General features: G+C 35.4%; 1 protein-coding gene across 5 annotated transcripts in view; it reads right to left on the bottom strand.

Annotated features, from left to right (window-relative positions):
- Positions 1 to 12,504, bottom strand: part of pnt (ETS transcription factor pointed) — a 116,809-nt gene that overhangs the window by 2,184 nt on the left and 102,121 nt on the right. For all 5 annotated transcript variants that reach the window (XM_018515600.1, XM_018515599.1, XM_018515603.1 and 2 more), the window contains 3 exons: positions 2,926 to 3,126; positions 932 to 1,243; positions 408 to 683 (listed from right to left, as the gene is read on the bottom strand). In XM_018515600.1, the coding sequence (XP_018371102.1) occupies positions 408 to 683; positions 932 to 1,243; positions 2,926 to 3,126 (789 nt within the window). The remainder of the gene's footprint in view (positions 1 to 407; positions 684 to 931; positions 1,244 to 2,925; positions 3,127 to 12,504) is intronic.

Here is a 12,504-nt window from a genome sequence, read left to right as displayed (position 1 = left end):
TGTTTTTTTTCTTAAGCAGTAAAAATAAAAAATCAATGTTCTTAAAGATACTTATCATAGTGGTCTATAAAGATATTCTATAATGATTTGAAGAAATAATACTTTATGTACTCGTATAAGATAATCTTAGATGAGCAAAGTAAATTTGGAAAAATCTCGGGTAATCTCAGAAAATATGACATAATTTTAAATACTCTAAGATAATCTTGAGTAATATGAGGTAGTATTTGATAATCTGGAATAATTTGAGGTAGTATTAGGTAACCTTAAGTAATCTGAATTTAAAGATAATCCGAATCAAAGGTAATTTTTGTACACTATAACCGCTCGTGACCAACCCCTCGAAATAAATAAAAAAATGTAGAAGAAAAATCTATTAGCAAAATATGTTATCAAATTGAATTTACCTGGATAACCGGTGAGCATTGAACTCTGCAGTAACGGCTTTTGGTCTGCATTATTGGCGATAGATGTGGGATGATGAGGATTGGAGGAATCTCGTGGTCCAAGTCCCGCAAGAAACGCGGGATGATGAGGCAGATGATCCCCAAGCCCGACACTCCATTGGTCACCGCCGACGCCGCCGCCTCCAGCACCGCTTCCGCTTCCGGGAACCGTTTGGAACGGCGTTGCATCGTACTGCCCGTATCCGCCGCTCTCGCTGTAACCCTCGTGGTAGCGTCCTGTCAAGTAAGAAAAAAATATCATTTCATTAATGTGCTTGCAATTAAAAATATAAACGTGCTGTGAAAAAATAAGAAACTAACTTGGTTAGATATACACATCTATTAAAGTTTTAGATATATTGATTATTATACACACAACATACGAAACAAATTTCTAAAGATTATAGTCTATATATAAGACTATATTATAGTCTTCAGAAATTTTTTTTCTTTTTTCATTGTGATCTCAGTTCTTGTCTACAAACCTCGAGGATAGTTCTTGAACGGTGACGGCTGGTATTTGGGCTCGATGTGAATTCCGCTGGCGCCGTAAAAGTCTGGCGAGTTGTCCAAATTGTACGGATGCGGCGCCTGGTGATCTTGTGACAAGCTGTGATACTCGGACGCCTCGTCGTATCCCGAATAATGCGCCGGCGTCATGTAACTCTCCGTCGTGGCAGTCGCGTTGACTCTCAAATCGCTCTCGTTACTACCTGTGCCCGCGAGCTCGCCCCCGCTGCTCAGGCCACCGCCACCGCCTTGAAGATGCTCAGCTATGTGGTGATTGCTGTAGTTCGCTAGAATTTTTTATTTTTACGAATTTTTACTTCTTGGATAATCCTTTTTTAACTGATGAAATTTAGTAAAATTAATAACAATACCCACAGCAAAAAACGTCATAGTTATATCCATAGAGATAGTAGTACTAGAGTACGCATTGGAAGAGTGGGGGTAAGCATATTTACAAAAGCATATCTACAAAAGGACGCACTCATTTGAGTCCTTCCTTTCTCTCTCGTTTCGCGCATGCGTATAGTCGTATACTCTCGAGAGAGAGGATCAAAAGAAAGAACAAGGAACTGAAAGTTTCATATAGTTGAGAAAGTATAACGCACATGGCTCCATTATATTTTAAAAAGGTATGTATTCTTAAATATAAGATTTTTTTAATGTTAATTATCTTTGATTATTAACTCTCTCTCAGAGTATACGGCTATACGCATGCGCGAAACGAGAGAGAAAGGAAGGACTCAAATGAGTGCGTCCTTTTCAAGATAGGATTACCCCCACTCCTCAAATTTCTGACAATGCATACTCTAGTACTACTATCTCTATGGTTATATTACAACAATCATGGTTACGTTATGGTGACGTGCGAATGTCCGCTTTATTACAAATATGATGTCACAGCAATGTTATGGTGATATGTGAATGTCTTTGTAACATATGTTATTTTGTTATAATTACAATCTCACAGTGACATATTGTCTTTCTGATTACTGTGACTATTGTGAATGTGATCCTTTGCTATAGGGGTAATGTCTAAAATTGCACGATATTTTAATAGAAATTAAATTATAATTTTATGTGTAAGTGTTACGTGGGCAACTATTTTGCCACTACTGAACCATTTGTTGGGATAGAATTGGTCCACAGCCGCGGCGATCGTCCGCTACTGCATCAATAGTTGACCAGGAACGGAAACGGGAATTCCACGTTATAGCAATAAAAAAAATTCTGTTCTCACTATGAAGATAATTTATTTGCGATCGAATTCCAAGAGAGACCGTTCGTGAGTTATAGTAATGATGTTATCGCGAGGCTGGTAGAGTTAAGTATATCATATCCATGCGTTAACTATATCACGAGAGAGAAGAAAATTACGCTGGTTGCCAAAACCTTGAGTGAAAATGTAATGTGTTACTCGCGAAACTCTGACTAGCATCTGTTACAATAGTTTTAAATTTTGTATTTCGTCTCGGTCGATAGGGCTAGTAGGTATACTCTATCTCTATCCATTTCGGAGTTACACGAAATTAGATAGGTATTTTTACGAATTCGTTCCTACCCGTATCAGGATGTATAAAAAATCCTCAAACCCTCGTATCAATTAGTACGTAACAGCAAGAATGAGCAAAGATATAAATTATATATTATTTTAAAAGTAATTTTAATATAGTCGTTTTTTGTATTCAGAAAAATTGACAATACATTTTAGTCAGAAGCACGATACACATAAAAAATTTCAAAAAGCAAATTTTATAAAAAAAAATAGTCTCGCGCTATTATACCGTATATGTCATCTCTTGAAAAGAAAGATACTTCTGGGGTTTGATATCATGTCTATGTTTTATGATTTATTTAGGATAAATGTGTTTCGTGAATAAAGATTGTAAAAACGTTTCCAATAGATTCTACAGAAACTTAAAAAACGAAATATCTGCACACGTAATACTATAGACATAAGTCAGAAACTTACATTCCGTTTTGAGCTGATTTAAATTCCTTAGATGGATGTACGCGTTGTTGGCATTGTTGTTGTTATTATTGTTGTTATTACTGTTAGGGGTACTAGAGTGAGAGGTCGGTGGTTGAGTGCTATGGCTGTGAGGTGGAGGCGACGTTTCGTCTCTTTGACTTTCGTCTTGGCACACGGGGCTGCGCAGGTGATTGTAGCCGCCTGCAAATTGAAAAGAATAATTCGTTCTACATTACAATGTTTTAATAAATATATGACAAAAAATTAGTCAATCTGATTATCAAACATATCAAATTCATTTTCTTTCAATATATATCTATGTGTCTGTAAAATGCACAAAAAGATAAAGAATCGCAATTAGTTAATTTGTCCATTACTGCACTGAAAGAAAAGACTTTGTTAATTTAACAAGTCATCAGTACCTTTAACAAATGACTTGTGAATATGTGACAACAAATTGATTTGTTGTGATTGCTCATGCTAGTCTGCTATATCAACCAATTATTAATAATATTCTCGGGAAAATTAACTTTTAACGAAGTTCAAGTTTTTAAAAGTAATTAAGAATTTAGGTATTTAAAAAATTTTGAGGTAATTTAAAGTGTGTAAAAGGTTAAGTGAAAATAGCCCAAAATTTTTGAAGGATAACTTTAATATAATCGACACAGCGCGCGTTAATTTCTTTCAATTATCCTTAGGTAAGTTTTAAAGTTACTTTAAAGAAAAGTTTAAAGTTAAAGTGTTCAAATTTACCTTTATTTCTTTTAGGTTTTCTCTACAGTAAAGTTTCCCAAGAGAAGCAAGTAGAAGCAAACTATGGCTGCGTTCAGAAACGTCGCTTGAAAACCTACCTTTTGAGTAGACTTTAGAGGGGTCTACATAAAAATTGTAGACGATCATGTGGCCTTAAGTCGAAGGAAACTGATCAATCACAATTAGATATAGGAAGAATATTCGTTTAGAATTAGTCAATTTCTTATCTTCCGATTTGAGGTTCCTACGACCGCGTTCACTACTTCTATACAGTATAGATAAGCCTTTTATTTACTAACGATATTGTTGATTATTTATTACAATGACGAATGAGAAATAATTAATTTGTAATAACTAATTGATTGTTTTCTTAACAAGTAACACATTTGTTTACACCTTTGATTTATTCCTACAACAAAATCATTTCTCTCAATGTGCTTATTACAATCCTGATATTAAAAGAATAATTCGTCGTGGATATTGCAACACTTACGATTACAATTATATATTCCTATCGGTTCTAAATCAGATTGAAAATTAAAAAAGCTTTATTAAAAAATATAATGTTTTTTATACGATCCGTATTTATCTTGAAGTGAGTGATACTCTATCTTATCAGTATTCTGAATAATACTCTATTTTCTCAAGCGTCGCGACGTCCGCGGATAAGGGAGAAGGGACGATGCTGCGTTACCGCGCATCTCGCTTCGCAGACCAACACTCCGCAGGGAGGAACCACCGCTGACACGTGGGCGGCGCGTATCTCGATGATTGGTCCGAACGAACTCCGCCTATCCTCGACTTCCGTTCTACGATCGCGCGAGAGAGAGTTCGGATATTACGCGAGGCTGAGGTTGAAGTTCCGCGCTCGTGCGGCGTTCGAATCGCCGAATTAACGAATTGTTACGATGCGCGTCAGCCTCAGAATGAGACTTCCACGCCGTGACACTTGAGACTTGAACTTCAAGACTTAAGTAATTTCTATTTTTTTGAACGTAAATTGCGTTTCTGTCGATAAAAGCATGATTGCATGGTTTTCGAGGAGTCCTTGGGGAATGCTCATTTTCCAAGGGATTCGTTTTTTTTTTATGAACGTTCATTAAAATTATTTTTTATTTTTACAAAATAAATTTGTTTATTTTTTGATTTGTGTAAATTAAATAAAAATATTTTGTTCCATATATAGAACAGGCAGATATTTATCCGTTGTTGCATTATACGTCGCGGTGGCAGTCGTAAATAATGAATTATATAAATTATAAAACTTTGTAATATAAAGGTGATTGGTACATGCGCATGAGAATGAATGCATTACATTATACATTATATATTAAAAATAGTCTGGTAATAGCTACCAATGTTGAATGAAACAATTTCAAATGTTTAGTTAATACAAGCAAAAATAATGTCTAAATATATATATTTAGTAAGTATTATTAAACATAATAATATAACCAAGTGTTTTAAATACTTACTACATATTTATAAAGATAAAATAATTTGTTGTTATATTAACCAAAAATTTGACTGGAATTATTTCATTTTACATTAGTAGTTATTATCAGACCTTTTTCAGTAAAATTTATCTTAAAACTGTCTACATACAAAGAAGCTATTTCTATAAAGCTTCTTAATTCATGTAATTTCGAAGAAATTGTTTTTAAACATGATTATTTTCACAATGAGATTATTCTACTTTGTAGTTTATAGAACGCGTTTCGGATAGGTATTTAAAAAATTTTTATCAAACTCTAAAAAAAGATAAAAGAAACCAGGGGATTATTTAATCACATAAGAAGGCAATCGGAAGTTGGTCAAATAACCTGTCTTATCACGTATTCGCTACTCGAGATTCTTACATTTCACGCTAATTATTTTAATGCTGATCTAAATGCAGTCAATTGGAAAATTAAATATAACAGTGGCAATGAAGAACAAAAATAAAGTCATAAAATAATGACAGATAATGAGTAAATTTAACCGCCACTTTGACAAACAATCCAGTTCTTAAGATAAACGTTCGCTATTATATTCGTCAAGAATACAAAATAAATTGAAACAAGCGAAAACGCGGGTCCCTTAAAATATATAAGTTTTTAACTGAAAATGTATCAGTTGCTTTGTAATTGTTATTAAATACAAATTAAATTAAATAAAACGCGAGGTTGTTCGAATTCTTTGGTACAGAACGCTATAGCAAATGGAGTCATTAATTTCAATTTATCTAGGATTTATGCAGCGTCAATAAGAAGCAGGTGACGCTCAACATGTTTTATCTGTTAAGGCGAAGCCAGGTGGCTTGCCAGGATTATTAGGCCTGTTGGGCCCTGCTATGCTTGTTACATATCTTTCTTTCTACCTTCACATTTACACGATATAAACAGTTTAGTCGATTAACGCACCGCTAGAAATGATCTGTTGTTCGTAATACGTAAAACGCGATGAAATGCGGGTAAGAGACTGCGACGAATTATCATAATTCGCCAACTTTTATGTCAACGAAACGACAGCATTCTATCGCACATGTGACGCGTCGCCACCCCACATTCCCACACTTACGTTTTAATAACGAAGAAAAAAACAGGTGAGACCCGCCACACAAGTGTCGCACCACGTATCGTTAATTTTGCTTAGCTGTGTTTAATTGAACGTAATTACGAACGGGGAAAGGGAGGAACCCGCAGAACCAGCTTTAAATATCAGTTTCCAGCGAGCATTACACTTAAAAAAATATGTTATAGATCAAATCAAACTTAAATAACAGTGTTAATAATGAAAGAATGAAAGAACAGATGGTAATTAGAATATTACATATGCTTTCAGGAAGTAACATAAGATTTTATTCAGTTATCGACATCATAAAAAATTATGAAAATAATGTATATAAATTACGAAAAATATGAATCTATATTATTCTATGTTAAAATTCATTAAAATTAAAAGATTTATGGAAGAATTATTGTATAACCGTATTACACGTAAAACTTTATTATATTAGGGAGTTTTTTTGCAACATCATTTATCCAGATCACATGATCTTCTTCTTAACAACTAATTAAAAAAAGGACTTTAGTGTTCACCGTACCTGGATCTACGTTATAAAACTCCTTATTATAGCAACGTTTTTCGTGCTTTTCTTTTCTAAATCTAAAAGATTGTAGGAGGATATAAAAGATTTCATATCGGTCATACAACCGAGGATCATAGATTATTTGGGAATTTAATCTTGCGACTCGATATACCAAAAGTTTAGTTGCTTTTTGTTGCACAATCACGTTGAAATGTGACAGCTGACGTATACGCAACTACCCAAAAGATACCGAGAATTCGCCTGACGATTATTGCATTACCGAGCGTCTTGAGCGCGCTTTCCCGTAGAAATAATTACTCGCGAAGCCCCTCCTGCTTTCCCATAATTCCCGTGTCCATGTGGCGACCGTGGCGTCGTTAATAGGGCCGTAGGGACAGACCCTGCATATTCTAAGTACACCTGCGAGGCTCGCGTGTAGTAGCTGCACCTCGCACCCTGTGTTTCATGGACGATGAGCGTGGGAGTGAAGCCTGAAGCTGGCCCTCACGCTGCACACACAGGAGCATGGCTTTCTCTCTCTCTCCGTTTTTCTACTAAAACCAGTCACCGTTCAGAATTTCAAATATAATACGCCTAAAAATGCATATTGGAATAAGGAGCAAGTACGTTAAAAAAACTTTTATATAAAAAAAAGTTTACTGTCTCCTTATCGAAAAGTAACGATTGCAATTACAAATTACTATTATTATTGTTTTGCAACTATAAATGCTGCATACACTATATTACAAATATTACAATTAACACAGTTTCGTGACCAATTGGCATAATGAAGTAGCTATTTTTAAAGGCGTAATCATTTGTGACAGTTATTTTCATAAGCTAAGACTGATAAGAACAGTTATAAATTGTTAACATAATTACACGTACGTTTAACTCGTTATCCTTGTAGCAAGAAATGACGTGTAATGACGAATATCGATTTTCGATAACATTTCAATAATTGTGAATTGCTCTTTAATGAATAAATTGATATTATTACAAAAAAATAAATTTTAATATTTTCGTAAATTTTTAAAACGTTTTCTAGTCAAACAAAAAAAAAACAACCAATTACTAAATTACAAACCAAATTTCTAAATTAAACTAAAAATAAGCAAATGGTTATAAAGTCTTGAAAATATTTCCTTTTCGTAAAATGTGTTTCTCATCTAAATATGTGTAGCTCCTTCTACCCAACTCAATGACACAGAACGTTCGTTAATTACTAGATCAACGGACGAGGAAATTTCAGCAGCTACGACGTCCCGAGGAGTGTATCTCGAAGCAGGGGGAAGCCGTTGCGAGAAAGTAAGTTGCGGGGACGTAAAGGGACGATGCACAGTCGGGCTATGGTATATCGGGCGGGCAAAAGTAGCAGCAGCCGCATATCAGCTGTGAAACAGGTGCCGAGGACTGCCAGAACCGCCGGCCGCTTAGGCGGCAGTAACGGTGAGCAATGAAGGCGGCGGCGGCCAGTAACAGGAGCAGCGACAGCGACGGCGGCAGTCTCGTGGCACGTGCCAAATCGAATGAGACGCCCGGTCGGCGTACACAGCTGCTGTCTGCTAAGGCAGGCTACTAGAGAAAGAGGAAGGAGAAGAAAAAGGAGAGACCGGCGGCCTCTTGAAAATTAAAACCTGCCTCACGAATGTTCTCCACTCGCCAGAAGGTTATTATCTTCGACCGAAGAACTCGCGCGGCTGCGACCCACATCAGGATCCGGGACTCTTGTCTCGTTAGGCAGAAATCGGTAGATCGCCACTTCGAGTCGCATATCCGAAATCTTGGACTCATTTCGAAAGTCTCTGATTTTGTTAGGATCTTTCACGGTGTAAGACACTTGGAGTCGACGTTACGTCAAAAAAATAATTTCGAGAAGGAAAGTTAAACATATCGATAATAAACATAACGTGAGTCTCTCTCTTCTATATTTATGAAGGCTTGTCATTTCTTACTTTTATTCACCTGACATCTGTGCCTATAATATCAATGAACTCAGTGCGTTACAAAATATTAACAACACGTTTCCAAAGTATCACAATTGAATATTATCTCTTTAATTAAAAAAGAAAATTAATGCTTCTTACGCACGTTTAGAAAAAACGCATTGAGTCCGTGATAAGACCGCTAATCGCGTGAGAAGGGATTATTTACTATTCCGATTTGTGCGAATAAATTTGAATGATAACGAATTCAACGTGACGCAAAATTCAACAAAAACACGTATTCTATTTAGCTAATGGCAACGCGTAATGGATTTTGTAATGCGGTCTCATCACGTATATATATACGAGGCCTAACGAGGAAACCCGATGACTTTTCTTATAAAAATAACGACGCCGTTAGAACAATACACCAATGGGAAAATGTTAACGAACTCACAATCGCGTTAAAACGAAAGTAACGACCGTGTTGGCTTTATCTCCATCAACCTATCGCGTATGCACAACAATATATAAAGACCGCGACGAAACGACGCCACTCTTTCTCCCGACGCGGCGTTCCAAGTCTGCGAGTTTTATACCTGTCGTGGTCGTGAATCGTTCCTTTTACTCGAAACACACGTACACACACGCGCGCGCGAGTGTGTCGCACAGACACGCAGAATGTACGGGGAGAAGACGCGTGATGAGCACGGCTCGTAAAAAAGTCGTCCACGACGACGGCACAACGAAATCGCGCATTGTTCGTTAGACCGGTGACCTGCGAACTCTCCCACACTCTACCTACCCCGCGAGTACATCTGTGTGCACGCGCGTGTACGTGCACGCACACGCACGCACGCACGCCAGACGGAGGCATCTACATAATCGCGCGCGTTACGAGAAGCGTCGCTCCAACCGCTTCTAGATCATTAATTATCAGTATTAAGAAAAATAATGAGATCGGACAGGATAAAAAAAAGTTGGTGTTAACAAAGACTAAGTGAACCGGCAGGAATTGTTGATTCATATGGACGAGGAGGATGTTCCAGAAGGAATTTGTTTAAATTCTTTCTGGAATCATTTTTCGCGTGCATACACTGAGACAAAAATATAGTCAATTTTAATAAATATTTAGTTCAATACTCCTGCCAACTAAACATTTACTTACCATAAATAAATATTTGTTCAGTAAAAAAAAGAAAGATTGTTAAATCAAATTAATATTTCTTGTATAAAATAAATATATCTTTATATTTAATAAATATTTAGTTGGCAGTATTCAACTAAATGTTTATTAAAATTGACTATATTTTTTTTCAGTGTAGGAACACAAAGTATATATATGTAATTTTTGTGTCTACTATTACCGCTGAAGAAGGTTAGACTAACCGAAACGTACGAATTATATTATCGTTTAACGATTATCGTTGTTCTTCCGTCTCTTCGATAAATTTTTAATTTGTAAATATTGAGAGATATTTTTGAACAATTAGCGCATTTTGAACAGCGCCTATTAATTCGAGCCCTTCTATTTCCTTTTATTATTGTACTTTTAAGTTAGAGAAGCATGATATTCAAAATTTGTTTAAAGATATAATTTTCAGGACGCGACTGTTGATATACCCGCTATATTTAAATAACTAATGTACCGTAATATAGAATATAAACACTACTTAATGCGTCTTTTCAAAGCAGAACTTTACTTTTTTCCCAGACGTCGTCATAAATGAGAGTTGTTCTCCTCGTCAATGATTAATGATCTAGGAACCATATACGAGGACGATACCGACGAACGTTCGGATGTGTTTAGAATGACTAAAAAATCATAAAAAATTATGACTTCTGAAGTAATTAAATGTGCGTAAATTTTGATAGGCTTTAAACGTAATATTCGATCGATCATGGATACCTAATTTCTTCCACGATTAAATAAATGTATAAATAATAGGTATGAAAATCTCCCGAAGAGATTTTAAGAGCTTCAGTAATTAATTAATTAATTCAAGCGATTAAAAATTCAGTACTTAATCTGAGTAATAAAAGAATGTAAATAAACCTGCAGTAATTGTTGAAGATTCGAATATAAATTGCGCGGTTTACGATCGCATTTCGTTGCCGCTTATCATGTGAATAAGAGAAATTGGCGTGACAGAACGACAGCGAGGTTGAGTTAATTAGCTTTATGAACCGTGGCACCAATATCTTCGTGTCGTTTAAAGGGCATAAGATTGATGCGGTTTTTATCTCCAGGCCTGCTGCAATTCGACGCATCCGAAGCGTGTAACTTGAGCTCCCAAGCGTGTGCCGCCGAGACCTTGCGCGATACGCTTTATTGCTGGCTTAACGAGGGCCACACCTTAACGGGGAAGGACGAGGGACGTGCATCGCGAACAAAAGATCCTTACGTTCGAAGTAACGATATAGTTACGGACCATTATGCAGATAGCCGAATGTTATAATTGTGATATATCAGTCCGCCGTAGAATAAATCGCACAAACGCAGGATCGACTTTGCCGAGATCGTTTTTGTCGAGAGACTCGCGAGAATACCGAAAGAAAAGGTTTGCTTCGCTAACTTGTCAAATTAAGCTGCAACGTCATAGATATCAAAATTTCTTATTATATCAAAGTTTCCCTTTTTAGATATAAAGGACTTGACTTTTAAGACTTTTAATTGATGCTTTTATGGAAAGATTTCTTATACTGCAAAAACAACGAAGTATATTCTTGTTACGTATGACTTTAATGAATTCCGAACTAAACATACGATCGACCATGACCTAATGTTTAATCCAAGACGATGTTGGACGAACTTATAAATATTATTTTGCTGTGTAAAAAGAATACGTCATTTTATCCGCATCCATAAAAAATATTTCCGAATCCAATGCTGCTACTCTTCGATCTTCCATAAAATGAGATCAATATTATATAAAGACAATCATCATACTCATTGATAATAGAGGAATAATTTTACTCTTAAATGGAAAATTCTTAAATCTAGAATGAAATGATCTTGGATATCTGTTTCTTGGATATCAAATATATGGTATGAGTATCGTGCATGTTATTACTCGCGATAGCATCGAATAAAAATTTATTTTAAACGTAAGATTATTGTTTCATTTTTATATACTATGATAAGAAATACGTCAAGAATATTTTTAGTCTCATTATCAGAAATTTTTTTCTGAGAGAACGATTTTAATCGCTGCATAGTGATTTTGCTTTCAATTTTAAATCTATCAAATTTTTTTTAATAATATGAAAATAAGAAGTCATTTTAATTATTTGATTTTTAATTACTACAGAATAATCTTTGCAAAATTGCGTGGAGTTCACAATGAATCATTGAATATAATTTTGAAAAAATTCTATTATATATTAGAGAATTATTATTTTGTCCGACTAGTGCTCGAATAAAAATTAATAGATGTCTCATCGCTTAGAAGGTTGAAAATTGTTAGAACTTTAGTATCGTCTGAATTGCCGTATAATTTGCACAAATAATTCTGTCTCATACGTATGCTGACATTTGACCTTATAGTGGGGGGCAATCGCTCGATACACCGCCAGACTGAAACCACGAAGCCGCTTAAATAATAGATATCGATCAACATTTTGGCTGAATTTGTTGCGATATTCAAATGTAAAGCGCGATAATTTCTATTCTAGACGTACATTTTAACCGTTTTATTTGAAATTAAATCCGCAAAGTGGTTGCGAAAGATAATAATATTGCTGTATATTACGTGAAAATATGACATAAACTAATTATCCTTCAAAAATTAATCGTTTTAGGAAAAAAAATGTATTTACGCAAATTCATTT

The sequence above is a fragment of the Trachymyrmex cornetzi genome, unplaced genomic scaffold, assembly GCF_001594075.2.
Source record: "Trachymyrmex cornetzi isolate Tcor2-1 unplaced genomic scaffold, Tcor1.1 scaffold579, whole genome shotgun sequence".
Taxonomy (NCBI): Eukaryota; Metazoa; Arthropoda; class Insecta; order Hymenoptera; family Formicidae; genus Trachymyrmex; species Trachymyrmex cornetzi.
The sequence above is the reverse complement of the archived record's forward strand: the minus strand, read 5'-3'. Positions and strand labels throughout refer to the sequence as shown.